Source organism: Somniosus microcephalus, chromosome 14 (genome assembly GCF_052327205.1).
Source record: "Somniosus microcephalus isolate GS21.2 chromosome 14, FLI_Smic_1.0, whole genome shotgun sequence".
Lineage (NCBI taxonomy): Eukaryota > Metazoa > Chordata > Chondrichthyes > Squaliformes > Somniosidae > Somniosus > Somniosus microcephalus.
Window position 1 is genome coordinate 100,776,764 of NC_141000.1, and position 26,281 is coordinate 100,803,044.

The 26,281-nt window shown below is 43.7% G+C and overlaps 1 protein-coding gene across 1 annotated transcript in view; it reads right to left on the minus strand.

Moving 5' to 3' along the window:
* LOC147107762 (uncharacterized) overlaps positions 1–9,371 on the minus strand; it is a 58,566-nt gene extending 49,195 nt beyond the window's left edge. The window contains exon 1 of the mRNA XM_086007429.1: positions 9,072–9,371. Coding sequence (XP_085863555.1) covers positions 9,072–9,204 — 133 coding nt within the window. The 5' untranslated portion in view covers positions 9,205–9,371. The remainder of the gene's footprint in view (positions 1–9,071) is intronic.
* Positions 9,372–26,281: the final 16,910 nt, after the last annotated feature.

The window sequence follows — 26,281 nt, forward strand, 5'->3', positions numbered from 1 at the left end:
TCTGACTCAACTTTTTGTCATCTTTGGGATGCCTGCGTATATCCATTCGGATCAGGGAAGTTCTTTTATGTCTTCCCAGTTGAAGGAATACCTCCAGAGTCGGGGAATTTCTACTAGCAGAACTACCCCGTATAATCCCCAGGGTAATGGACAGTGCGAACGATACAATGGGGTGATCTGGAAGGCAGTTATGTTGGCTTTGACATCCCGGAACCTTAAGAATACACAGTGGGAAATGGTACTGCCTGATGCCCTGCATTCCATTAGATCATTGCTTTCAACGGCTACTAATGTGACTCCCCATGAAAGGCTCTTCAACTATCCGCGGAGATCCACTACGGGATATTTGGTACCTTCATGGCTTACTATGCAGGGACCTGTGCTGCTCCGACGCCATGTTAGACTGTCAAAGTATGATCCTTTAGTGGAGGAGGTGGAGCTATTGGAGGCAAATTCCCAATATGCTCATATTCGATTCCAAGATGGGAAAGAAAGTACGGTTTCAGTTAAAGACTTAGCTCCTTGTGGTGGCCAGCCCTCTCCTGAGGACATTAACAATAGCCATAATTCAGATAATGTTGATGTCGTCACAGATACTATGAACATTTCCAATCCTATTGCAGACACTTACAATTCTCTTAGTCTGCCCCCGATGGATGTTCATGACCCTCCCAGTCTACCTTCTAATGGGACTTCCAATCCGGAAACCGTTGATAATCGGGATATTGATAGCCTCCCTGCAGAAGATATTTCTGTGTCTCCTGGTGTGGGAGGGCAAGGAACTCCACCAAGGCTAAGAAGGTCGACACGAACAAGATATCCGGTCGACCGATTAAAAATGGACTTTTAAAATAATTAATAATAGTAAAATTTTAAAATTGTTGAAGGCATTATACATGTATTGCTCTAGTCATAAATAACTAATTGTAAACTGTAAAGGCTACCTAGGTTGAAGTATATTTTAAAAGGAGGGGTGAATGTGGTGATTATTCTTGTTTTATAAGAAGCATTGTAATTGGTTGCCTGTTTTCCTGCCTTGAGATATATGCTGTAAACTTATTGGTTAGTTGATTCCATGTGACCTGTGGTGGCCATCTTAAATTCAGCTTTCTACAGTTTGGTTGAGACTGGGTGCTCAACATGTACTTGCTGGTTTTTTAAGGTTAATAAAGCCTAGCTTTTGAAAGGCAATCTACTCTTTATTTCAGAAAGAGAGGTAGAGAGGCGGAGAGGTTTAGGCAGGGAATTCCAGAGCTTAGGGCCTAGGCAACAGAAGGCATAACCACCAATAGTTGAGCGATTATAATCAGGGATGCTCAATAGGCCAGAATTAGAGGAGCGCAGATATCTCGGGGGGTTGTGGGGCTGAAGGAGATTACAGAGAAAGGGAGTGGTGAGGCCATGGAGGGATTTGAAAACAAGGATGAGAATTTTGAAATCGAGGCGTTGCATAACCGGGAGCCAATGTAGGTCAGCGAGCACAGGGGTGATGGGCGAACGGGACTTGGTGCGAGTTAGGACACGGAAACCCGAGTTTTGGATGACCTCAAGTTTACGTAGGGTAGAATGTGGGAGGCCGGCCAGGAGTGTATTGGAATAGTCAAGTCTAGAGGTAACAAAGGTATGGATGAGGGTTTCAGCAGCGGATGGGCTGAGGCAAGGGCAGAGACGGGCAATGCTACGGAGGTGGAAATAGGTGGTCTTAGTTATGCCCACAACCATTGATTCAGAAATGAGAGTACCACCCACTAAATGAAGCTGACACTAAATAATTCATCTAATCTAACACTACAAATGTATTATTTATTCCGATTTACAATATAAGAATTAAAAAGTGGACTGCATAAAAATACAATGTTTTCATTCATTTAAACATTAAAACACATGTAAGCAAGTTTATTTTTAGACCATTTAAAATATGTAAATTTATTTTTCAAAAAATACATTTTTGTTTTAAATTTTAATGATATCGTATTTTAATTCATTTTAAATATGTGATTTTTTAAAATTTATTTGTTATGTTAAATCTATTTTTAATGTCATCCACATTCATGCTTATGGAGGTTCCGTGCATAAGTATGAGTGGGGATCCCCCTTCTTTGATTGGTTGGGCCAGCCCACGTGAGCCCCTATGCAGGCCTACGCATAGAGGCCCAGGAGCGCGAGTGTCTGAACCTTTGGGACCATCAGGTAAGTTCGTTGATTTTTTGCTGGTCGGAGGCATCCATCCGTGGGAAGCCTCCCACCACAAATTCAACCCTAGAGCATCATGAGGATTGTGAGAGTATTTTCAAATGTCAATGCAAGACACTGCTAGTATTTATTCCAAATCAAGTTTGTTTTTTTATAGTATAGTGCCAGACCACAATTATTTATCAGGTCAGGCAGCATCTGTGGAGAGAGAAACAGTGTTAACGTTTCAGGTCGATGACCTCTCATCAGAATCTGAAACGTTAACTCTGTTTCCCTCTCCACAGATGCTGCCTGACCTGCTGAGTATTTCCAGCATTTTCTGTTTTCATTTCAGATTTACAGCATCTGCAGTATTTTGCTTTTGCACAATTATTTATCCCCTGAAGTACATCACAAAGCAGTAACAAAGCAGCAGCTACTGAGACAAAGAGAAGAAACAATAGTCGACATAAGCTGTCAAATGTCTACAAAAAGCATTGGGCCGGTTTTGCGAAATGTAAAACATTCGTTACACTTGCACTTGTCGAGAAACTTTTTATGGGCTTTTGCTCTGGGAGTTCCTGTCAGCCAACTACCAAAAAAGAGCAGCGCCCCCTACAGAGCATCCAGGACCTGTGTGAACAGGACAAGCAACTGTGTATCTCCTTAACCAATCAGGTTGAAGAATTGTTAATGAGCAGCGCAGAGTCTAAACCAGGAAGTGTCAGCTAAAAATGTAATTCAACAACAACAACAACTTGTATTTATATAGCGCCTTTAACATAGTAAAACGTCCCAAGGCGCTTCACAGGAGTATTAAATAGACAAAAAAATTGACACCGAGCCACAGAAGGAGAAATTAGGGCAGGTGGCCAAAAGCTTGGTCAAAGAGGTAGATTTTAAGGAGCGTCTTAAAGGAGGAAAGAGAGGTAGAGAGGCAGAGAGGTTTAGGCAGGGAATTCCAGAGCTTAGGGCCTAGGCAACAGAAGGCATAACCACCAATAGTTGAGCGATTATAATCAGGGATGCTCAATAGGCCAGAATTAGAGGAGCGCAGATATCTCGGGGGGTTGTGGGGCTGAAGGAGGTTACAGAGATAGGGAGGGGCGAGGCCATGGAGGGATTTGAAAACCAGGATGAGAGTTTTGAAATCGAGGCGTTGCATAACCGGGAGCCAATGTAGGTCAGCGAGCACAGGGGTGATGGGTGAATGGGACTTGGTGCAAGTTAGGACACGGAAACCCGAGTTTTGGATGACCTCAAGTTTATGTAGGGTAGAATGTGGGAGGCCGGCCAGGAGTGTATTGGAATAGTCAAGTCTAGAGGTAACAAAAGGTATGGATGAGGGTTTCAGCAGCAGATGGGCTGAGACAAGGGCGGAGACGGGCAATGTTACGGAGGTGGAAATAGGTGGTCCACAACCATTGATTCAGAAATGAGAATACCACCCACTAAATGAAGCTGACACTGCATAATTCATCTAACCTAACACTACAAATGTATTATTTATTCCGATTTACAATATAAGAATTAAAAAGTGGACTGCATAAAAATACAATGTTTTCATTCATTTAAACATTAAAACACATGTAAGCAAGTTTATTTTTAGACCATTTAAAATATGTAAATTTATTTTTCAAAAAATACATTTTTGTTTTAAATTTTAATGATATCGTATTTTAATTCATTTTAAATATGTGATTTTTTAAAATTTATTTGTTATGTTAAATCTATTTTTAATGTCATCCACATTCATGCTTATGGAGGTTCCGTGCATAAGTATGAGTGGGGATCCCCCTTCTTTGATTGGTTGGGCCAGCCCACGTGAGCCCCTATGCAGGCCTACGCATAGAGGCCCAGGAGCGCGAGTGTCTGAACCTTTGGGACCATCAGGTAAGTTCGTTGATTTTTTGCTGGTCGGAGGCATCCATCCGTGGGAAGCCTCCCACCACAAATTCAACCCTAGAGCATCATGAGGATTGTGAGAGTATTTTCAAATGTCAATGCAAGACACTGCTAGTATTTATTCCAAATCAAGTTTGTTTTTTTATAGTATAGTGCCAGACCACAATTATTTATCAGGTCAGGCAGCATCTGTGGAGAGAGAAACAGTGTTAACGTTTCAGGTCGATGACCTCTCATCAGAATCTGAAACGTTAACTCTGTTTCCCTCTCCACAGATGCTGCCTGACCTGCTGAGTATTTCCAGCATTTTCTGTTTTCATTTCAGATTTACAGCATCTGCAGTATTTTGCTTTTGCACAATTATTTATCCCCTGAAGTACATCACAAAGCAGTAACAAAGCAGCAGCTACTGAGACAAAGAGAAGAAACAATAGTCGACATAAGCTGTCAAATGTCTACAAAAAGCATTGGGCCGGTTTTGCGAAATGTAAAACATTCGTTACACTTGCACTTGTCGAGAAACTTTTTATGGGCTTTTGCTCTGGGAGTTCCTGTCAGCCAACTACCAAAAAAGAGCAGCGCCCCCTACAGAGCATCCAGGACCTGTGTGAACAGGACAAGCAACTGTGTATCTCCTTAACCAATCAGGTTGAAGAATTGTTAATGAGCAGCGCAGAGTCTAAACCAGGAAGTGTCAGCTAAAAATGTAATTCAACAACAACAACAACTTGTATTTATATAGCGCCTTTAACATAGTAAAACGTCCCAAGGCGCTTCACAGGAGTATTAAATAGACAAAAAAATTGACACCGAGCCACAGAAGGAGAAATTAGGGCAGGTGGCCAAAAGCTTGGTCAAAGAGGTAGATTTTAAGGAGCGTCTTAAAGGAGGAAAGAGAGGTAGAGAGGCAGAGAGGTTTAGGCAGGGAATTCCAGAGCTTAGGGCCTAGGCAACAGAAGGCATAACCACCAATAGTTGAGCGATTATAATCAGGGATGCTCAATAGGCCAGAATTAGAGGAGCGCAGATATCTCGGGGGGTTGTGGGGCTGAAGGAGGTTACAGAGATAGGGAGGGGCGAGGCCATGGAGGGATTTGAAAACCAGGATGAGAGTTTTGAAATCGAGGCGTTGCATAACCGGGAGCCAATGTAGGTCAGCGAGCACAGGGGTGATGGGTGAATGGGACTTGGTGCAAGTTAGGACACGGAAACCCGAGTTTTGGATGACCTCAAGTTTATGTAGGGTAGAATGTGGGAGGCCGGCCAGGAGTGTATTGGAATAGTCAAGTCTAGAGGTAACAAAAGGTATGGATGAGGGTTTCAGCAGCAGATGGGCTGAGACAAGGGCGGAGACGGGCAATGTTACGGAGGTGGAAATAGGTGGTCCACAACCATTGATTCAGAAATGAGAATACCACCCACTAAATGAAGCTGACACTGCATAATTCATCTAACCTAACACTACAAATGTATTATTTATTCCGATTTACAATATAAGAATTAAAAAGTGGACTGCAGTACATGCAGTCTTTGTTTTACATTACATAGGATTACATAGGATATACGGCACAGCAACAGGCCATTTGGCCCAACCAGTCCATGCCGGTGTTTATGCTCCACTCGAGCCTCCTCCCGTCTTTCCTCATCTAAATCTATCAGCGTAAGCCTCTATTCCCTTCTCCCTCATATGTTTGTCCAGCCTCCCCTTAAATGCACCTATATTATTCGCTTCAACCACTCCCTGTGGTAACGGGTTACACATTCTCACCACTCTTTGAGTAAAGAAGTTTCTTCTGAATTCCCTATTGGATTTCTTGGTGACTATCTTATATTGATGGCCTCTAGTTATGCTCTTCCCCACAAGTGGAAACACTCTTTCTGTATCCACTCTATCAAAACCTTTCATAATTTTAAAAGCCTCCATTAGGTCACCCCTCACCCTTCTCTTTTCAAGAGAGAAGAGACCCAGCCTGTTCATCCTTTCCTGATATGTATACCCTCGCATTTCTGGTATCATCCTTGTAATTCTTCTCTGCCTCTATATCCTTTTTATAATACGGCAACCAGAACTGCATGCAGTACTCCAAGTGTCATCTCACCAATGTTCAATACAGACATAACTTCCCTATTTTTCAATTCTATCCCTTTAGAAATAAACCTTAGTGCTTGGTATGCATTTTTTATGGCCTTGCTAACATGTGGCGCAACTTTTAGTGATTTGTGTATTTGTACTCTGCCATCCCTTTGTTCCTCTACCCCACCTAGACTTGCACCCTCCAAGTAATAAGTGACCTCCCTATTCTTCCTACCAAAATGTAATACCTCACATTTGTCTGTGTCAAACTTCATTTGCCAATTATTTGTCCATTCTGCAAGTTTATTAATGTCCTCCTGTAATTTGTTGCAGTCCTCCTCAGTATTGACTATCTTCCCCAATTTCATATCATCTGCAAATTTAGAAATTGCGTTTTTGATTCCAAAGTCTAAATTGTTAATGTAAATTGTGAACAGCAGTGGTCCCAGCACTGATCCTTGTGGAACACCACTACCCACCTTCTGCCACTGTGAATAGCTACCCTTTTCTGTCTTGAAGCCAACTAGCTATCCATTCTGCTACTTGTCCCCTGACTCCGCATTCTCTGACCTTATTCATCAGTCTATTATGGGGTACCTTATCGAAGGCCTTTTGAAAATCTAGATAAATTACATCTACTGCATTACTATTGTCTACTCTCTCTGCTACCTCTTCAAAAAATTTAGTAACGTTGGTCAAGCAAGATTTTCCCTTTGAAATCCATGCTGACATTTCATTACTATACTTTTCATTTCTAGATGTTCTTCTATTCTCTCCTTTAGTAGGGATTCCATTATTTTTCCTACCACCGATGTTAAGCTGACTGGTCTATAATTCCCTGGACATGTTCTATACCCCTTCTTAAATATAGGTATTACATTAGCTATCCACTAGTCCTCTGGTACTACACCTTTTTCTAACAAATGATTAAATATGTGTAGTAATGCTTCTGCTATCTCTTCCCTAGATTCTTTTAAAATGCGTGGATGCAATCCATCTGGACCAGGAGTTTTATCCTCTTTGAGTTTGATTAGTTTATTTAATATATCGCCTTTTTAAATTTTAAATGCACTTTTCTCATTACTCATCTCATCATCCAATGTCATGTCCACCTGTTCTATCTCCCTGGTAAATACCGAAGCGAAATAATGATTTAATATTTCTGTCATCTCCCTATCATTATCTGTGGTATTGTCCTGTGGACTAGAATGGCCCTATTCCCATCCCAACCTTTTTTTTATTGATGTGCCTGTAACATATTTTACTAATTTGTTTTATGTTCCTTGATAATTTAATTTCATAGTTCCCCTTTGCCTTCCTAATTGTTTTTTGACTTATTTCCTAATCCCTTTGTATTCTCTCTTATTATCACGCCCTCCTCTGCTGACTATGTACTTAATATATGCTTCTTTCCTTACCCTCAATTGTTTCCTTATGTCTTTATTCATCCATGGAGTCTCATTAGTGTTTAGTTTGTTCTTTCCTTTTAGCGGAATATATTTTTCCTGCACTCTGTTGAACACCATTTTAAATGTTTCCCATTGTCGTTCTACATCGTTGTTTGCCAATATTGTTGCCCATTTTATCTTCCCAAGTGCTATTCTCAGCCCCTCAAAATCAGCTTTTCTCCAATCTATTAACTTGTTTTTTGACATTCTTATGTCCTTCTCTATTATTATCATCTTAAAGCGTAATATATTATGGTCACTATTGCCTATATGTTCCCCTACTTTTACTTCTCTTATCTGCTCTGGCTCATTGCCCATGACTAGATCCAATAGCGAATCCTCCCTTGTTGGGCTTTTTACATATTGGGTTAGAAAGGAGTCCTGTAGACATTGTTGTCATGCATACTTGGTTAACGTGTTATTTGATTGTTCAGAGATGGTGCTTCTAAGAATTAAGACTGTGCCTAGACTCCTTGCTGGTGTGATAAAAGCTTAAATTAGTAGGGAAGAATACTAAACAAAAATTCTATGTACTTTTGAATTTCACTTTCTCAGTTGCCATAGGAAACCCTAAAGTTCACCTGTCAATTTCTAGCCCATTCCCCCAATCTATCCCTCAATCAACCATGTTTTTAAAATAAGGGCATCTAGAGATTAAACAACACCACTGAGAAAAATACAAGAACTTGTATTTATATAGCACCTTTATATCATAATAAAACATCCCAAGGCACTTCACAGGAGCGTTATTAAACAAAATTTGACACAGCCACATAAGGAGACATCGGGACAGGTGAAGAGGTAGGTTTTAAGGAGCGTCTTAAAGGAGGAAAGAGAGGTTGAGAGGCGGAGAGGTGTAGGGAGGGAACTTCAGAGCTTAGGTTCTAGGGAGCTGAAGGCACGGCCGCTATTGGTGGGGCAAGTAAAATTGGGGATGCACAAGAGGCCAGAACTGGAGGAGCGCAGAGATCTTGGTGCATCAGAGCATCCCAAGTGAACAAGCTCACCTGACTTGTCAGTTCTACAGAAAATTCTGCTCTTGCCCGGGGACTGACCCAAGTTCCACCTTCAACACGTTGTGGTTTGCATCCCCCAACACTTTAAAAGCAAAGATTCAGGGAGAGAAAAACAAAAAGCAATTTTCCAAGTTATAGGTGTAATATGCGACTTTAAATGTTTTGCTTCTTCCCCATGACATCCTTAAAATCTGCTGATTTATAAACAGCAGGGAAATCAGTCTCCAAGAATTCCCTTCAACCAGGTTGCAAATCAAATTATTTATATAATAATGAAAAGCTTACTCAGAGAACAGTCTTTACATCTTGTTGGTATGAAAGTGAACAACCACGACCGTCAGTTAACCGACCTTGACACGGTCAACGGCTCGAAAGCAGTCAATGTGACAGACACACTGCCCAGTACTTCGAATAAAATCCATGCTGGCTAACGATACTGAAGACTGAAACACTTACACTTGTTTGCTTTGAGCCCGTCAAATGAAACATTCAATTCGTAATATTCATATTCGTACTCGTAACTCTGACCGTTGATCAACGAGTCTTCGGAAGAGTTCTTGAATCCCGCTAGATCTTCAATCTCAGCCATCCCGATGTCCAGGCTTTATTGGAGTCAATGCGCAGAGCGCCGATCAGATGCAGCATACGGCGAGAGGTCTCTGTCCGGTGTTCAGCTGCTGGCCCTCCGCTGCAGCCGCTGGAAGTCGATGTAGTAATCTGGACCCTACCACAGCTTTTCCAGCAAACAAGCTTCTCATCGCGTTACCTGCATGGGGTGTAAAGGGATCTCCCTCTGCTGGGCAGCTTTGGACTTACATTGATGATCTGAGCATCTGACTGATTGTGAGGGACCCCATGGAATGATCCCATGTACAGCAGGCACCTCAAAGCACTGGAGAGGTATCACCAACGCTGCCTCCGCAAGATCCTGCAAATCCATTGGCAGGATAGGCGCACCAACGTCAGTGTCCTCGCTCAGGCCAACATCCCCAGCATCGAAGCTTTGACAACACTCGATTAGCTCCGATGGACGGGTCACATTGCCCGCTTGCCTGATACGAGACTCCCAAAACAAGCGCTCTACTCAGAGCTCCGGCACGGCAAGAGAGCCCCAGGTGGGCAGAGGAAACGCTTCAAGGACACCGTCAAAGCCTCCTTGAAAAAGTGTAACATCCCCACCGACACCTGGGAATCCCTGGCCCAAGACCGCACAAAGTGGAGGAGAAGCATCCGGGAAGGCGCCGAACACCTCGAATCTCTTCGCCGGGAGCAAGCGGAAGCCAAGCGCAAGCAGCACAAGGAGCGCACGTCAACCCAAGAACCCCACCCACCCGCCCCTTCAACCACCGTCTGCCCCACCTGTGACAGAGACTGTAGGTCCCGCTTTGGACTCATCAGTCACCTGAGAACTCATTTTTAATGTGGAAGCAAGTCATCCTCGGTTCCAAGGGACTGCCTAAAAAGAAGAGTCACGCTACATGTAACCCCACCTGACGCAGGGTCATCCAGACTCGAGTCGTCGTTGGCTTGTTCTCTCTACACAGATGCGGCCTGACCTGCTGTGATTTCCAGCAAAAAAAATGTTTTTTGTCTGTTTTTTTGTTTTTCATACAGACCCCAGCATCTGCAACATTTGACCCCTTGTGACTCCACCTCATTGTTCTTTGATGTAATGTTTTCCTGACTGACCTGTTTGGACACCATTCACACTTTTGATTGCTGTGATTACCTCTCTGCCGAGGTGTGATAAATGGCAGTTGGAAAGATTACCTGTAAACATCTGACATTATTCTCTGACTATATAAGCTGTGTCTTTATGCATTTCTCCACTTCACCTGACGAAGGAGCAGCGCTCCGAAAGCTTGTGATTTCAAATAAAGCTGTTGGACTACAACCTGGTGTTGTGTGACTTCTTACATTTGTCCACCCCAGTCCAACACCGGCATCTCCACACCATAAGAAGAAGAGAAGGAATGATCCCCTAGTACTGACATGGTGGATAAACTACACACCTCCCACTGTATCAAGGAAATACAATGTAAAAGTTACCATTTCCACTCTTCACTGGCTGAGCATGGATGCTTATTAATCACAGTAGCCCTTCTATTATTGTGAACCTCTTCCTAAGTCATCTAAACTGTTCTTCCCATGTAACTGAGAATGTGCCAATATCAAGCTGATCCGGGTGCAAAACACCATTCGCGCAGGTTTTGTATTGCACTGCACGGTAAATGCTATCATCTCAGATTTATTAAAATGCATTTAAGTACAGAATTCACAATCCTCAAACAAGAATACAGATTTGGAGAAAAACTCTTTTTCATACTGGAAAGCAGTTGTGTGGAACAAACTCACAAAGATAGTCGGCTCGAGTCAATTGACACCCTTGAAAGGGAGGTGGATCAATGTCTGCTGTCGAGGGGAAATTGAGTTATTTATGAAGATACTAATAGCACTATTTGATTTGACTTCAAGAGGAGGTAGGGAAAGGAATTTAAGGAGTGATTGCACACTCCTGTGTTCGCAGCGTGGAGCCACGTTTGTAGGGAGCATGGAAGGAAAAGACAGACTTGCATTTATATAGCACCTTTTACGACCTCAGGATGTCCAAAGCACTTTGCAGCCAATGAAGTACTTTTAAGGTGTGGTCGGTTTTGTAATGTAAGAAACACGGCAGCCAATTTGCGCACAGCAAGGTCCCACAAACAGCAATCTGATCATGACCAGATAATCTGTTTTTAGGTGTTGGTTGGGGGATAAATATTGGCCAGGACACGGGGGATAACTCCCCCCACCCTTCTTCGAAATGGTCCAACAGACGACACTTCCGACAATACAGGACTCCCTGCGTGCTGCAGTGGGAATGTCAGCCTAGTATATATGCTCAAGTCTTTAGAGTGGGACTTAAAACTTCTGAATCAGAGGCTAGTGTGCTATCACTGAGCTTTGACAAATATACACATTGTAAAGATCATCAGCCATCTTCATCACTCAACTTCATGAGAAAGTTTTGCCTGCTCTATCTAAACTGCCCACATGCTTTATACAATGCCATTAACTTTTCCAATGTTGGATTCAAAATCCTTATCAAGTTTGGCTATCTTGCATCAACTCCCAAACATAGTTAGCTAATTACTTGCACAACTTCTGATACTAGCTCTTCCCCTTAGGTCATAAAGGCATGAAGCCAACAGCCCATACTTGATGTCATAATAAGTGTAATACCAATTTTGGAAGGATTACAATATAGGTAAAACTCTTCCTCATTCCTAGCTAAATGACAACAAAAAATGGCTGAAAATTATGATTCAAAACTGATACAAGTGAGGTCTGCTTAAAATAAGTTTTTCTTAAACTAACTCCCTAACAGGTCAATCTATTAAAATTACAGTAGCAGATGGCTGGGAGAATGTTACAAGCCTGTAACTGCTATGCAGTTCAGACAAAGGTTTATACTGGGAGAGCCTGTTACACTCTCACAGCCCCAACTATCTTTCTTAATGAGTAAAGTCAACTTCATGCTTTGTTTGTAAACTTTCCCACTGGATTTCATGTCTTCCATTGCAGGAGCCAATTTACTTGTAAGTCAACACAGCTCCAAGTCTGTTTGTCAAAAACTGGCAGCGCACCAGTGTATTCTTATCTTTGAAACAGTGGTATCTTTTACTGGACTTATATTGGCTTGCTCTTAGTCTAATGGTTTAGAAGTATTCTTCTATTCAGTGAATGTTTTACCAGACTCACTCAGTTCTTCCCAGTCCCAGCAATGGAAAAGACCCACTTATCAGAAAGTTAATAGTTGAACCAGATTGAATGGCACGATCTGGATGGTTACCAGGCACAATAAACAATAGAATCCTGTATTTCAAGCTTGATTTAGAGGGAGCCCCTGAATGGCTCAGTGTGTAAATGCATCATGTGATCTATATATTCTGGGAAAGTTCCAGGTACAGTTCCTGACATGCTATTTAGGGTGGGGCTGTTCTAAAAGACTACCTCATTGTAGCACAGCTGAGCATGGTAAACTATCATTTTAAGTACAAAAGCAAAATACTACTGATGTTGGAAATCTGAAATAAAAACAGAAAATGCTGGAAATACTCAGCAGGTCAGGCAGCATCTGTGGAGAGAGAAACAGAGTTAACGTTTCAGGTCGATGACCCTTCGTCAGAACTGGCCAGTTCTGACGAAGGGTCATCGACCCGAAACGTTAACTCTGTTTCTCGCTCCACAGATGCTGCCTGACCTGCTGAGTATTTCCAGCATTTTCTGTTTCTATCATTATAAGTAACTAGCACGTGGCTCCAACCCAACAGGTGAGACAAAATTAGGGATTGAATTGGGGCCTACTCTAACAAATCATGTTATTTTTATTTACAATGGTAATTTTATTGCGTATGAAATTATCCCATGGCAATATTAGTGTATGGACATTTAATGTGGTCATCTGAAATCCTTCTTTCCATTACATTGATAGAGGGGTTAATGCATTTTTAAAAAATGTTTGTGATATGCCATGACATAATGATAATCTGAAGTCACGGTGACCCAAATAAATTCTCTCAGTCACTCAGTGCGTTCTCGTGCTCGGGTTCTTTTTTTGCCTTTCAGCCTCTCCCTATCAGTCGCTAAGGGTCATTTAATGAGTCTGCACTGCCAGGAGGGAACCCTTCCTGCAGCAGCGCATGTTGGAGTTGGAAAATTGTGAATAGTGTGTGCCTGAATTTCCAATTATCCGCTGCCAGCAACATAAACTTTATAAAATCATCCCTTCTGTCACTTGTCTCAAGGTGTTTCCATCTCTCTTTCTGTCTGGTGATAAGTCATGATTGATAGCCGAAACTAGAAGGTAGTTCCCTGCACAGATTCCTCTCAATGTCTCTTTCATCATCATCATATGGCTTTTCCAATGTTTATTTCTATCCCTTTGGTGTATAGTCGTCATGTTGTGTTCTTTTTATGTATAGAGCAGGGTTATATATAGCCTAACCAATTACACAGTGCACCCCACCAGTCCAGTTTCATATGCAGTACAAAATTGTAAAATTTAAATGTTTTGTTCTTCTCAAGATTTAAAGCTGGATCCCTCTTTTTCTATGATGTCTGCATGATTGTATTTGGTCTTTTATTGTGTTGTGCAGTGCCATTCTTTGTTTCTGAAATCTCCAGCTTTTTATGCTTAAAGAACTCTTATCAGCTGCCGCTGTCGCTTTCTGTTGAAGAAAGCTTCTCCAGCCCATTTTACATTTCTATTTGGTTGCGATTATTTTAGCACCTTGATTCCCAAAGCCTCTTGACCACAGTGGCAGTGATTGAAATCCATAATTTTTTTTCATTCATTCATGGGATATGGGCATTGCTGGCAAGGCCAGTATTTATTGGCCATCCCTAATTGCCCTTGAGAAGGTGGTGGTGAGCTGCCTTCTTGAACTGCTGCAGTCCGTGTGGTGAAGGTACTCCCACAGTGCTGTTAGGGAGGGAGTTCCAGGATTTTGACCCAGTGACGATGAAGGAACAGCGATATATTTCCAAGTCAGGATGGTGTGTGACTTGGAGGGGAACTTGGAGGTGGTGGTGTTCCCATGCGCCTGCTGCCCTTGTCCTTCCAGGTGGTAGAGGTCGTGGATTTGGGAGGTGCTGTCGAAGAAGCCATGGCAAGTTGCTGCAGTGCATCTTGTAGATGGTTTACACTGCAGCCATGATGCACCGGTGGTGGAAAGATGGTGGAAAGGCTTTGAGGAGTCAGGAGGTGAGTCACTCGCCTCAGAATACCCAGCCTCTGACCTGCTGTGCAAATGATATGCCACACAGTTTTCCCCAAAACAACATTCTGTTCATTTCCATCCAGTATACTTAATTGCCATCTTACACCATCCCACCATCATTTGTTAACTTAGCATGACCCTTCCCAACAATAATTTTCACTGAGGAGAAATAAAGTGCTTAAAATGTATTATGTTATATTCACAAGTGGATACCCTATGCTGCCTACCACCACGAGTATAAAGCGTATGCCTCACCCTACTTTCTAACCTAGTGCTATGTCTAAGTGCTTCCTGACTGGGAAGAGCAAGTGTGGTGGCAGGCTGCTGTAGTTCAGTGTAGGCCTGAAGGGATAGGATATAGTTTAGCCTGAGTTCTGGGTCATAAGATAGCTCTGCTGGAGCCACATACAAGAAGGCAGTAGCTGCCTGTGTCTGCCTGCTAACCGGCACTTACTCAGTGCTTTGAGAGAGCAAGCTGGGTTGAACGTACCTGTGATGACCTCCAGCGGAAGCTGCCCCACATGCCTCTTCTCTTGCCATGCACGAGATGTTGGGTACCCCAGAAGGCGCAAACTGCAGTGTATCACTAAGGATGTGATGCCCACTGTCATAGCTCCAGTCTATCAAATCTAGCAGCAACAGACTTCTGTAGGCTGGAGCCCAAGCCCCGAATAGCTCCAGTCACAACATTTGCGAGAGAAACTGGGGGCAATTTTCAACTGCCAACATGTTTCTCATGTGAATAAAAGGTGGCTGACAGAGGAAAGTCAGGGAGCAACCTTGTCCACCCCTTGAATGGCCAAGGCCCATCTAATAGAATTTTCAGGTGGGTCTGTAAATGGGCCTCCCAATTAATCAGCGCAGGCTCATTCATTTCACAAGCAGGCACAGCCCCATTTTTGTCAATATTACTAAATTTGAACTTATTTCTCTGGTGGAGCATACAGAATCCAGCCATACTGTAACTCCTCTAAATTAGTTCAGCAATGAAACCTATCACCAACAGAGCTGCTAGGATGACTTGAGAACTCAGAACTTGTGCAGGTTAGACTGAAAAAGAAATACTACAGATGCTTGGCTTATTCTCAACAGTAGAGCGTCAATGAGGTGGCCATCAGAGAATTATAGGAATTCAGTTATGGAAAGAGGCCACCTGGCCCACCTTGCTTATGCTGGTGCTAGCACCCACCTGAGTTACCTGTACCAGACCCAGTGAATTGGAACTGTGACAGAAGATGTATGAATCCTTGATCAATTAAATTAACTTACGGTACTGCCAAAAATGACAGAGATTATGCTGGTAACTTAAAGAAACCATTTAAAAAGCATTTTGATCCTGAAAATGTTCATTTTAATGCACTGATGTTACACTTTGTGGCATTAGTAATGAATGTGTTAATGTTGTTTGTTAAAATAGTGGACAAAAGAATTTCACGCTTGTTACTAGCATTGTACAGTGCAGTTTCAAGGCATGAGACATCCATTGTTGGTATTCCCTATGATCCTTGTTTTCCATCTGAAATATAAAGCTGATGAACACTGATCTGAATTCCAGATTGCATTTATTTTCTTAGTAGGAGTTTTCATTTTGCTACAAGCTTGATTGATGGTAGCATTTACAGACTCTTGAGAGAATGTCTTTCCTATTTGCTTACAGCAATTTGTTTTCCCCAAGCTGGCCTCATTGCCCCTGGAATTTCCTGATGTTTGATCTGGGTGACTTCTGTTGGTGTGATTTATAAAATTGACGTTCTTGTCATTGGATGTCTCATTTCTAACACAAATTTTCACTCCTGGTGCAGAGGTTCACCTTCCAGGAGTACATATTCTGTGAGAATTCTTTGTTTTGATTGGCTGCTTAGACAACTTGTTGATGTCACAGCAGCTCGCACTAGGGGATCCCCACTATACTCCATTGATTTGAATTGAACGTCGGAAAACCCAAACTTCTTGACACAGAGATCGCGAGATCTTTGTGCAAAGCTTACTTCGGGGCCAGTGGCAAATGCCTTTGCTTCGCCGCTGACCGCAGATTCCGAGCCATTGCACACCTCTCAATTTTCCATCCATTCTTTTTAACAAATGAAAAACCATGGGGGGCACGTACTGGAATTCCTGATAAGCACTCCCAGTGGACGAAGTTCCATGATGGGAGTGTAAATTTGTAAAAGTACCCCATATATTTTCAAAAGGGAGCCCAGTAGGAGAGCACTGTCCTACAGAGTCACATTGAGTGCATTTCTGCTCACAATTTCACATATGGGAAATTTACTATCTCAGCTATGTGCCAGGTATATGTGCATAAAAAGGGGGGGGGAACAGAAAGGAGAGCTTGTTTTTACACACCCCACATTAACAAGCTGTGGAGCAACACTGACAAGAGACAATTCACCAGCCTGCTCACACAGTTGGTGATTGATGGTAGTTACTACCGATACATTTTAGCAAAGGTGAATCCACCCAATAATCCTCATAAAGAAGCATCTCCCATGCAAAGTGGTGTAAAAGTCAAAGTGAGGTAAATGATTACAAGAAGCAGTATAGGACCTGTGATATAGGTAATCATAACCATGCCAAACAATGGCAATATAAATATAAATTAAATATAAATATAAGATAGTCACGAATAAATCCAATAAGGAATTCAGAAGGAACCCAGAGAGTGGTGAGAATGTGGAACTCGCTACCACAAGGAGTAGTTGAGGTGAATAGCGTAGATGCATTTAAGGGGAAGCTGGATAAACACATGAGGGAGAATGGAATAGAAGGTTATGCTGATGGGGTTAGATGATGTAAGGTGGGAGGAGGCTCATGTGGAGCATAAACACCAGCATAGACCTATTGGTCCGAAAGACCTGCTTCTATGATGTAAATTCTATGTAATATGTAAAGGCGGGAAAAGTGCTATATTGGTGCAAGTAACTTTTGAGGTGAAGGACACTGTGTGGGATGGGACATGTGGCAGCAATCAGTGGGTGAATGAAGCAATGTGGAGGAAGATACTGCAATCTGTTCTGAGGAGGATCAGCTGTTCTTCGTAATTTATTTTTCATCCTGGCTTTACACAGACCAGTGTAGCATCTTTTAGCTTTAAAGGCACTCAACCAAAATGGCCAAGTCCAAATAAAACCTGCTTCACTCAGAGGTAGGCACGATTGACTGACAAGAACTCTTGAGACTCAGATCCACAAACATTTAGTTGGTGATGCAAACATTCTGTTACTTATTCAAATGAACTGCATAATAAGCTCATTTTTCCAGCAAGTATTTTTTTTTAATGCAACTGTGAAAGTTATTCGAGCTTCAAAGGGTTAAAGAAATATCACATGAAGTTATAATTATGGAACAGAGCTAAATAAAAGTTGCAGTTGTAAACATCCTCTCAAGACCCTCTCTGGATGGTTTATATTCTCATGTGAAATGTCAGTGATGTGGTCCTGTCATTATGAAGCATTTTAATAAATATGTTTTCCAGAATCATTCAAAACATGCCAAAATATGTTTTAATTTTGGCTCATATCTAACTTTTATACACTATAAAATAGGTTTCAGATATACACTGTGAAAGTATCTCTGGAGTGACACTACCAGTTATTAAACGCATCAGAAGATTAATAGTGCTGAGCCGTTTTCTGCTGGTTCCAATCCTGCTCTCGATTCTGCTCCACTGTTGGATCATTCTATGCTGCCTCATGGTCAATTCCCCACACCTCCTTGCTTCTTCATTTTCGATGGTAATACTTCCAGCAATCTGTCCTCTGATATTCTGACCCTTGCACAGCTTCCGGACTCACTCGCCCTCACACTGTCTCTGAACATCAGTTCATCAGTGCACCAAGCTGACTCCACCCTATCTATAAGTCAACTTTCTCCCACCACGGGACCTCTGACTTTTACTTTGAACTCCCTCTAATTGCATCATCTCTATCCTATGTTTACAACCAGAACATATCTATCCTAATGTTTACTATGCCTATGTAACCTGAGTTTCCGTGTGTCCACTGCGTGCGCATTTTGGCTGCCACTCCAGATACGAGCCCATTACTTCTATCTCCATTTTTATTTCTTTACACCTTTTGGGCTCTTCTCTCCTGTCTGCTCACCTTCCAGTTACCCAGTCATGCCCCCTTTCTTTTCTGCCTTCTGAGTGCTTTTGCCCATCCCAAATCCCCACCCCAATCTTCAGTATTCCTCTACCTTCCTACTCTCCTGCCATCATCCAAGACTTTCCTCCCTCTTAGAAAAGCCCACAGCTTCCCTCTGTCCCTGTCCTGGCTTTCTCTGAAGGGCCCGTCAAGACACTTGTTGCTGCCTCCTTATAGAATATCATAGAATCGTAGAATGGTTACAGCACAGAAAAAGGCCATTTGGCCCGTCGAGCCCGTGCCGACTCTCAGCTAGTCCCACTCCCCTGCCCTTTCCCCGCAGCCCTGCAAATTTTTTTCCTTCAGATACTTATCCAACTCCCTTTTGAAAGATAAGATTGAATCTGCCTCCACTACCCTTTCAGGCAGTGCATTCCAGATCCTAACCACTCGCTGCGTAAAAACTTTTATCTTACCTCGCCTTTGGTTCTTTTGCCAATCACCTTAAATCTGTGTCCTCTGGTTCTCGACCCTTCCGCAGCAACCCCAACTACCACACGTTACTCTCTCACCAACCTCCCCATCCAATGTGCCTGCTGGGGGCTAATCCTGCCAACCTCCTTCCTGTCCCACTCAACCCTCCCAGTGCTGACCCCATGGACTCTGCCAGTGGATCAACAATCACTGCTCCTCTCCACATTTCCCTCCAGAATGTCCATTCACTTGGAAACCTGATGCTTGCTATCCATAACCTTATTGTGGATGATTGCATCAACATTATGACCTTAACAGAAACTTGGTTCATGAGTGATGACACCCTTACTGAAGCCTCCACCACCTGCCCCACCCAAACCACCACCATGGTGGTGTGGCCCTTAGCACCAAATTCACCTTGATCTGTCCCTCAACTCCTCTGGCACCTTCTTCTGCTTGGAACACTTCACCTTGTTCCACCCCTTTTGCCTTTCCCTTAAAATCCTCGTTCTCTACCGCCCACCCAAGCCGCACATCAAGTTTCCCACCAAGATATCCTCACTGCTTTCCTCCCTCAGCCTCTGCACCAAGCAACTTCTTATCCTCGGTGATTTTAACCTCCATCTCGACTCACCTTGCCCTCTCTCCACTGAGTTCACTTGCCCTCCTGTCCTCCCTTAACTTTTCCCTCCATATAAAATCCAACCCATATTCCCAGCCACCCCCTCGACCTTGCCATTTCACGTGGCTTCTCTATTCCCATCATCTCAATCACAGACATGGCCATCTCTGCTCACTTCCTTGTATCCCTCACCACTTACATCCACCATTCCCATTCCAACCCCACTTCCTTCTGTGTCTGCCCCTGGAAAAAAACTTTCCCCCAAGTCACTTACAATGGTATTTTCAAATTCCCAACTGTCTAGCCTTTGGTCCTCCATTCACCACGCTATTACTACAACAACCGATCTGCTCTATAACACCCTCACCTCCATCTTTGATGCCCTTGTCCCAAATAAAGCCCTTACTCTCTTCTGCTACTAAATTCTGTGTTAACTATTTAATTTTGTATTTTAGGGTTACTTTTGCAGCAGTAAAGCTACTCTTGACAGCTGTAGTATTACATTTTATTTCAACAAAGCGATGTGTAAACTGAAAACGGCTGGCATTAGTGGGTAAGAGAAGATAACATGGTTGTAAATAGAGTGAATAAAACAACAGAATAGATGACTGAAGTGTAGTGAGTAGAAAGGGCAAGAGAGCAACTGCTGATTGCTATTGACTAGCAAAAGGTTAACAAATACTGAACTGTTTAGGCAAAGGCAAAAGTCTGAAGGAAATTACACCACGGGTGAAGTTCAATATCCCAGAGTTAATGTGCATCAACCAGGGGCGCTGAAAGGGAGACATGAAAGCACAGATTCATAAGAGTCTTCATGCAACACATGGATACTAGATTAATTTGTTTTTGGTACTCCACTAAAACTGATAAGTAACTTGAAGTGGCTGCTCCCTTGCAGTCCAACCATCATTGTTACATTTGATGTTATACTAAATGTTAATCCAAAAATAATACTGATGATGGTGCCATTGGAAAAGCAGATTTAGATGGTGAACTACTGCAGAGCTGTTGTGCCCATGGAACTGTGCCCAGCACAAATCGCAGCCTTCAGGAGAGGTGGGGAGAAAATTATTGGTAAATAATAGGAGAAGGGGTAGAGCAAGCTTTGGAACAATGAGGAAAGTTAAAGGGAAAAAAAAGAACGGACATTTATATCGTACCTTTCACATTCTCAGGACATTCCAAAGCACTTTACTGCTACTCAAATAGTTTAGAAGGGTAGTTACTATATTGTAATGTAGGAAAGCACACCAGCCAGCTTACACAAAAGTCCCACAAGTATAAATGAGATAAACGACTGGATAATCTGTCTTAATGCTGTTGGTTGAGTGATAAAGCCGAGGCAGGGCACTGGAAGTACTTCACAATCCATTTTCAAATAGTGCTCTCTGGCTACAGGTGTGGTGCCGGAGGACTGGCGGACTGCTAACGTGGTACTGTTGTTTTCAAAGGGAGAAAGGGATAGACTGAGTAATTACAGGCCAGTCAGCCTAACCTCGGTGGTGGGAAAATTATTGGAAAAGATTCTGAGGGACAGGAAAAATCTTCATTTAGAAAGACACGGATTAATCAGGGACAGTCAGCATGGATTTGTTAAGGGAAGGTCGTGTCTGACTAAATTGATTGCATTTTTTGAGGAGGTAACAAGGAGGGTCGATGAGGGTAGTGCATTTGATTTCGTCTATATGGATTTTAGTAAGGCTTTTGATAAGGTCCCGCATGGCAGACTGGCCATGAAAGTAAAAGCCCATGGGATCCAAGGCAAAGTGGCAAGTTGGATCCAAAAGTGGCTCAGAGGCAGGGAACAAAGGGTAATGTTCGAAGGGAGTTTTTGTGACTGGAGAAGTGGTTAGACCTACTGTTGTGTATGTACCTTTAAGAGAATAACTGGTCTCAGACTGCAGTACCGGCAGTGACCACCCCTGTATAAAAGGCGCTAGTGAGCCTCTGTTGTTTTCAGTTTCACTATTGACTTCCATCAGTAAAGACTTGTTTTGTTTAACTCCTGCTGTCCGTGTCTCAATCATTCACGGACATAATACTGGCGACGAGCAGATACGAACCTACCTACAGTCTGCACCACCTCCTGGGATCCATTCCTACAGCGAAGTGAGCAGAGGTCGAGGCCAGAAAGAAAAGAAAGTAAGAGGCAGTAGAAACGGGCGTCGACCGTGGGCATTCGCCCCTGTGTAGCGGAGTTGAAGATTGCTGGAGAAGCTGTCAGAAGCGGGGCCTGGTTCCTGTCGACGGTGCTTCAGCTAATCGGGCTGGTGGCAGGTAGTACACTGATCCTTCCTGGGCTGCGGCGGTCGCGAACTCGAGCGGGTGGCTTGCAACGGGGCCGAGCAGCGTTGTCGGGAAGAAGAGAGAGAGAGGGTGGAGCACACAGGGCGCGGCCGGTGCTACGAAGCCGGGCTGCGTATAGGCCCGAGAAGAGGGAGGCAAGAGTCCCACAGGGTTGTTCCACGACGGGAAAAAAAAAAGAAATATTAAACGCGCAAGAAACCGCGAGGAGCTGCAGGTTGCAACGGGAACCGCGGAAAGCAGCGCTAGCAACAGCGGGGAAGAAGGCAAAGCGCGGGAGGTGCCATCTTAATCAGCGGGGAAGAAGGCAAAGCGCGGGAGGCGCCATTTTGTTAAATCGGGGAAGAAGGCAAAGCGTGGGAGGCGCCATTTTAGATTTGCAAGATGCCGAAGACTGGCTGTATCACTGCTTTTGATAATACAATAGAGGACTGGACCACGTATGTGGAAAGAGTCGAGGTATATTTCAAGGCAAACGAAATAACTGATGAGAAAAAGGCATCGGTATTGCTAAACTTAATGGGCGCTAGAACGTACGGCTTATTGCGGGACCTGATTACTCCAGCCAAACCGAAGGCGAAGAGTTTTAACGAAATTGTTGCTGTCCTACAGGAACACCTAAACCCTGCACCGCTGTTGATAGCAGAAAGATTTAAATTCCACAGGAGAACTCAGCATAAAGATGAGAGCAATGCTGAGTACCTTACGGAACTACGCAAGCTATCAAAGCACTGCCAGTTCAGAGAAGGACTGGCAGATACCCTAAGGGACAAATTTGTCTGTGGACTCCTGAGTGAAGGAACACAGAAGAAGTTACTATCAGAGAAAGAGCTGACGCTAGATAAGGCTTTCAGCGTGGCAGTATCGTATGAAGCAGCAGCCAGGGGAGCTGCAGAAATTCAACAAAAGCCACAGGAATACGACACCCACGAAATGACACGGGGATTTGCAAAATGTTATCGCTGCGGCAGAACTAACCATGACCAGAAGGACTGCTGGTCCAAAGACAAAATATGTAGGCAATGCGGAAAGATGGGACACATTGCACGAGTTTGTAGGTCTGGGAAGAAGACCAGCAACAACAAAAAGGCTACTAAGGGACCGTACAAGAAAGTACAAAAGATGACGGACAGTAGTTCCGAAGACCAGATGAGCGATAGTGAATCCGGGAACAGGAGACTAAGCTGTCTCAAACTTCACAAGGTAATCGCAAAAGAGGATCACCGAACCATTTGGGTCACCCTCACGATAGCAGGGTCCCAAGTTAAAATGGAACTGGATACAGGATCAGCGCTAACCGTCATGAATCGACGAGACTACGAGCGGCTATTCTCACACATACCCTTGAGTGAGACATCCATCGTCTTGACGACGTATACGGGGCAAAAAGTATACCCCAGAGGAAAAATAAGGGTGCCTGTCGAATACAACGGCAAGAAAATACGGAAATTTTATCTCTACATACTGCCAAATGGTGGACCACCGTTATTGGGACGTGAATGGATCAGGAAGATAAACTTAGATTGGCACTCCATTCATGCAATGACGGTGGATGGTAAAAAAGATGAAGATGTCACTCCTGGACGATTGTCAACAATCTTAGCTAACGCCAAAGAGGTATTTCAACAAGAACTGGGCACGCTTAAAGGCATAACCGCCTCGATAAAAATAGAAGAGAATGCAGTTCCCAAGTTTTTCAAAGCAAGACCGGTACCATATGCAATTCGCCCAGCCGTCGAGGCAGAGCTGGAGAATCTGGAGAAGGCAGGCGTGTTGTCTAAGGTCGACTGGAGCGAGTGGATGACACCCATCGTTCCTGTCATGAAGAAAACGTTAAGCAATAAGTCCGGGGAGCCAAGGAAGATTCGCATCTGTGGGGATTTCAAGGCGACGGTGAACCCAGTCCTTCACACAGTACAATATCCTCTTCCAAGGATAGAAGACATCTTCGCCTCACTGTCTGGAGGGAAGCGTTTTACAAAAATTGACCTAGCACAAGCATATTTGCAGATGGAGGTTGAAGAGTCCTCTAGGAAGTATCTCACGGTAAACACTCACAAAGGTCTTTACCAGTATCATCGATTGGTGTTCGGAGTAGCATCGGCTCCGGCGATATGGCAAAGAGCGATGGAACAAGTCCTGCAAGGGATTCCGGGGACTCAGTGTTACTTGGACGACATCCTTGTGACAGGTGAAGATGACAGTGAACACCTTAACAACCTAGAATAGGTGCTCACTAGACTACGGGAACATGGGCTACGAGCCAACCGCCCCAAGTGCGAGTTTTTTAAGAAACAGATATCGTATTGTGGCCACGTGATTGATGAAGAGGGGTTACATAAGTCCCCTGACAAAATTGAAGCGGTTGTTAAGGCCCCAGCACCTGAAAATGTGTCGCAACTGAGGTCATTCCTCGGATTGGTGAATTACTACCATAAGTTTTTGCCGAATTTGTCGACAATTCTGCACCCACTGAACGCCCTGCTACGAATGGGGGTAGCATGGAAATGGAGTGATGATTGTAAGCGGGCCTTTCAGAAGAGTAAGGACTTAATCACTTCAAGGGAAGTATTGGCTCACTACAACCCAGCACTGCCGATCAGACTGGCGTGTGATGCGTCTCCCTACGGCATTGGGGCGGTACTGTCACATAAATTCCTTGATGGTTTAGAGAGGCCGATAGCTTTTGCGTCACGCTCATTAACTTCTGCCGAGCGTAACTACGCCCAGATTAACAGAGAGGCCCTCAGCCTAGTGTGGGGGGTGAAGAAGTTCAATCACTACCTGCACGGTCAAAAATTTACTCTACTAACCGATCATCAACCTCTTGTCTCCATTTTCAACCCTCAGAAGGGCGTACCGATAATGACAGCACAACGGCTGCAGAGGTGGTCCCTTTTCCTAGGGGCACACCAATATGACATCGAGTACAAAGGAACTAAACAGCATGGGAATGCTGATGGATTGTCACGCCTACCGTTGCCGACGGTGGAAGATGAAGACCTTGCAGTGGATCCAATGGAGTTATTCCACTCGACCATAGTCGAATGTCTCCCTGTGACGAATGCAAACATAGAAAAGGAAACACGGAATGACCCGACACTATCACGGGTCTATGATTTAACGGTGAAGGGATGGCCAGCACATGGCGAACCACTGCTGCCAGCATTCTCGCCGAGAAGAGAACAGCTGTCAGTGTGCAGAGGAACCTTGATGTGTGGATCCAGAGTAGTAATTCCACCTAAGTTGACGGATAGAGTGCTCAATGAGCTTCATGAGGGTCATCTGGGTGGGGTAAAAATGAAGAACTTAGCCAGAACGTTTGCGTGGTGGCTGGGAATCGATAGAGAAATCGAAGAGATGACCAAGAGCTGTGCAGGATGCCAGAAGGTCCAAAACGCCCCACCACAAGCTCCTCTGCATCCATGGGAGTGGCCCTCATCTCCATGGCAAAGGGTGCACATTGATTTTGCTGGTCCCTTCATGGACTCGATGTTTTTAATTGCGGTGGATGCACATTCAAAGTGGCCAGAGGTAATAAAAATGTCCTCAACCACCACGGAAAAAACTATCACAGTTTTACGAACCATATTCGCCAGGAATGGGCTGCCTGAACAGATTTGCTCTGACAATGGACCACAGTTTGTGTCTGAAGAGTTCCGGAGGTTCTTAAAGAACAATGGTGTTAAGCATTACACATCTGCCCCATATCATCCAGCCACTAATGGATTGGCCGAGAGGTTTGCCCAAACATTCAAGAAAGCTATCAAGGCAATGTGTAATGAAGATATACCCCTACAACACAAGGTGGACAACTTCTTGTTTGCCTACCGGAATGCGACACATGCGGTTACCAACCAAACTCCAGCCATGATGTTCTTCAATCGAAGACTACGATGCCGCTTGGATTTGGTTAAGCCAAACGTCCGAAGAGGTGTGGAGAACAGGCAGTTTCAGAATATGAATGAAAGGCCGACCAGGAGTTTTAAGATAGGTCAACCAGTTTTGGCCCGGGACTACCGCACTGAGAAATGGCAGCCAGGAATGATTTGTACACGGCAAGGACCTCTCATGTATACCGTGGACGTTGGAGAGAGCATTGTAAGACGCCATGTTGACCAGATTCTAGAGTCACTGGAAAACGTCAACTCCACACCACAATCTGATACACCTGGCAATGAAATCGACGTACCAATTGCAGCTACCGCAGAACCGGTGATATTGGAAGCAGATGAACCAAACAACGACATTGATCCCGACTCAACATTGCCAGAAGAACCTGATACCCCAAAGAGGCGTTATCCAGACAGAATCAGGAAGCCTCCTCAAAGACTGAACTTATAATTGCTTAAACTTAACCAATGTATCCAGCAACCATAATTGTGATTGTAATTAGTTATCATTTAATTGTTAAAT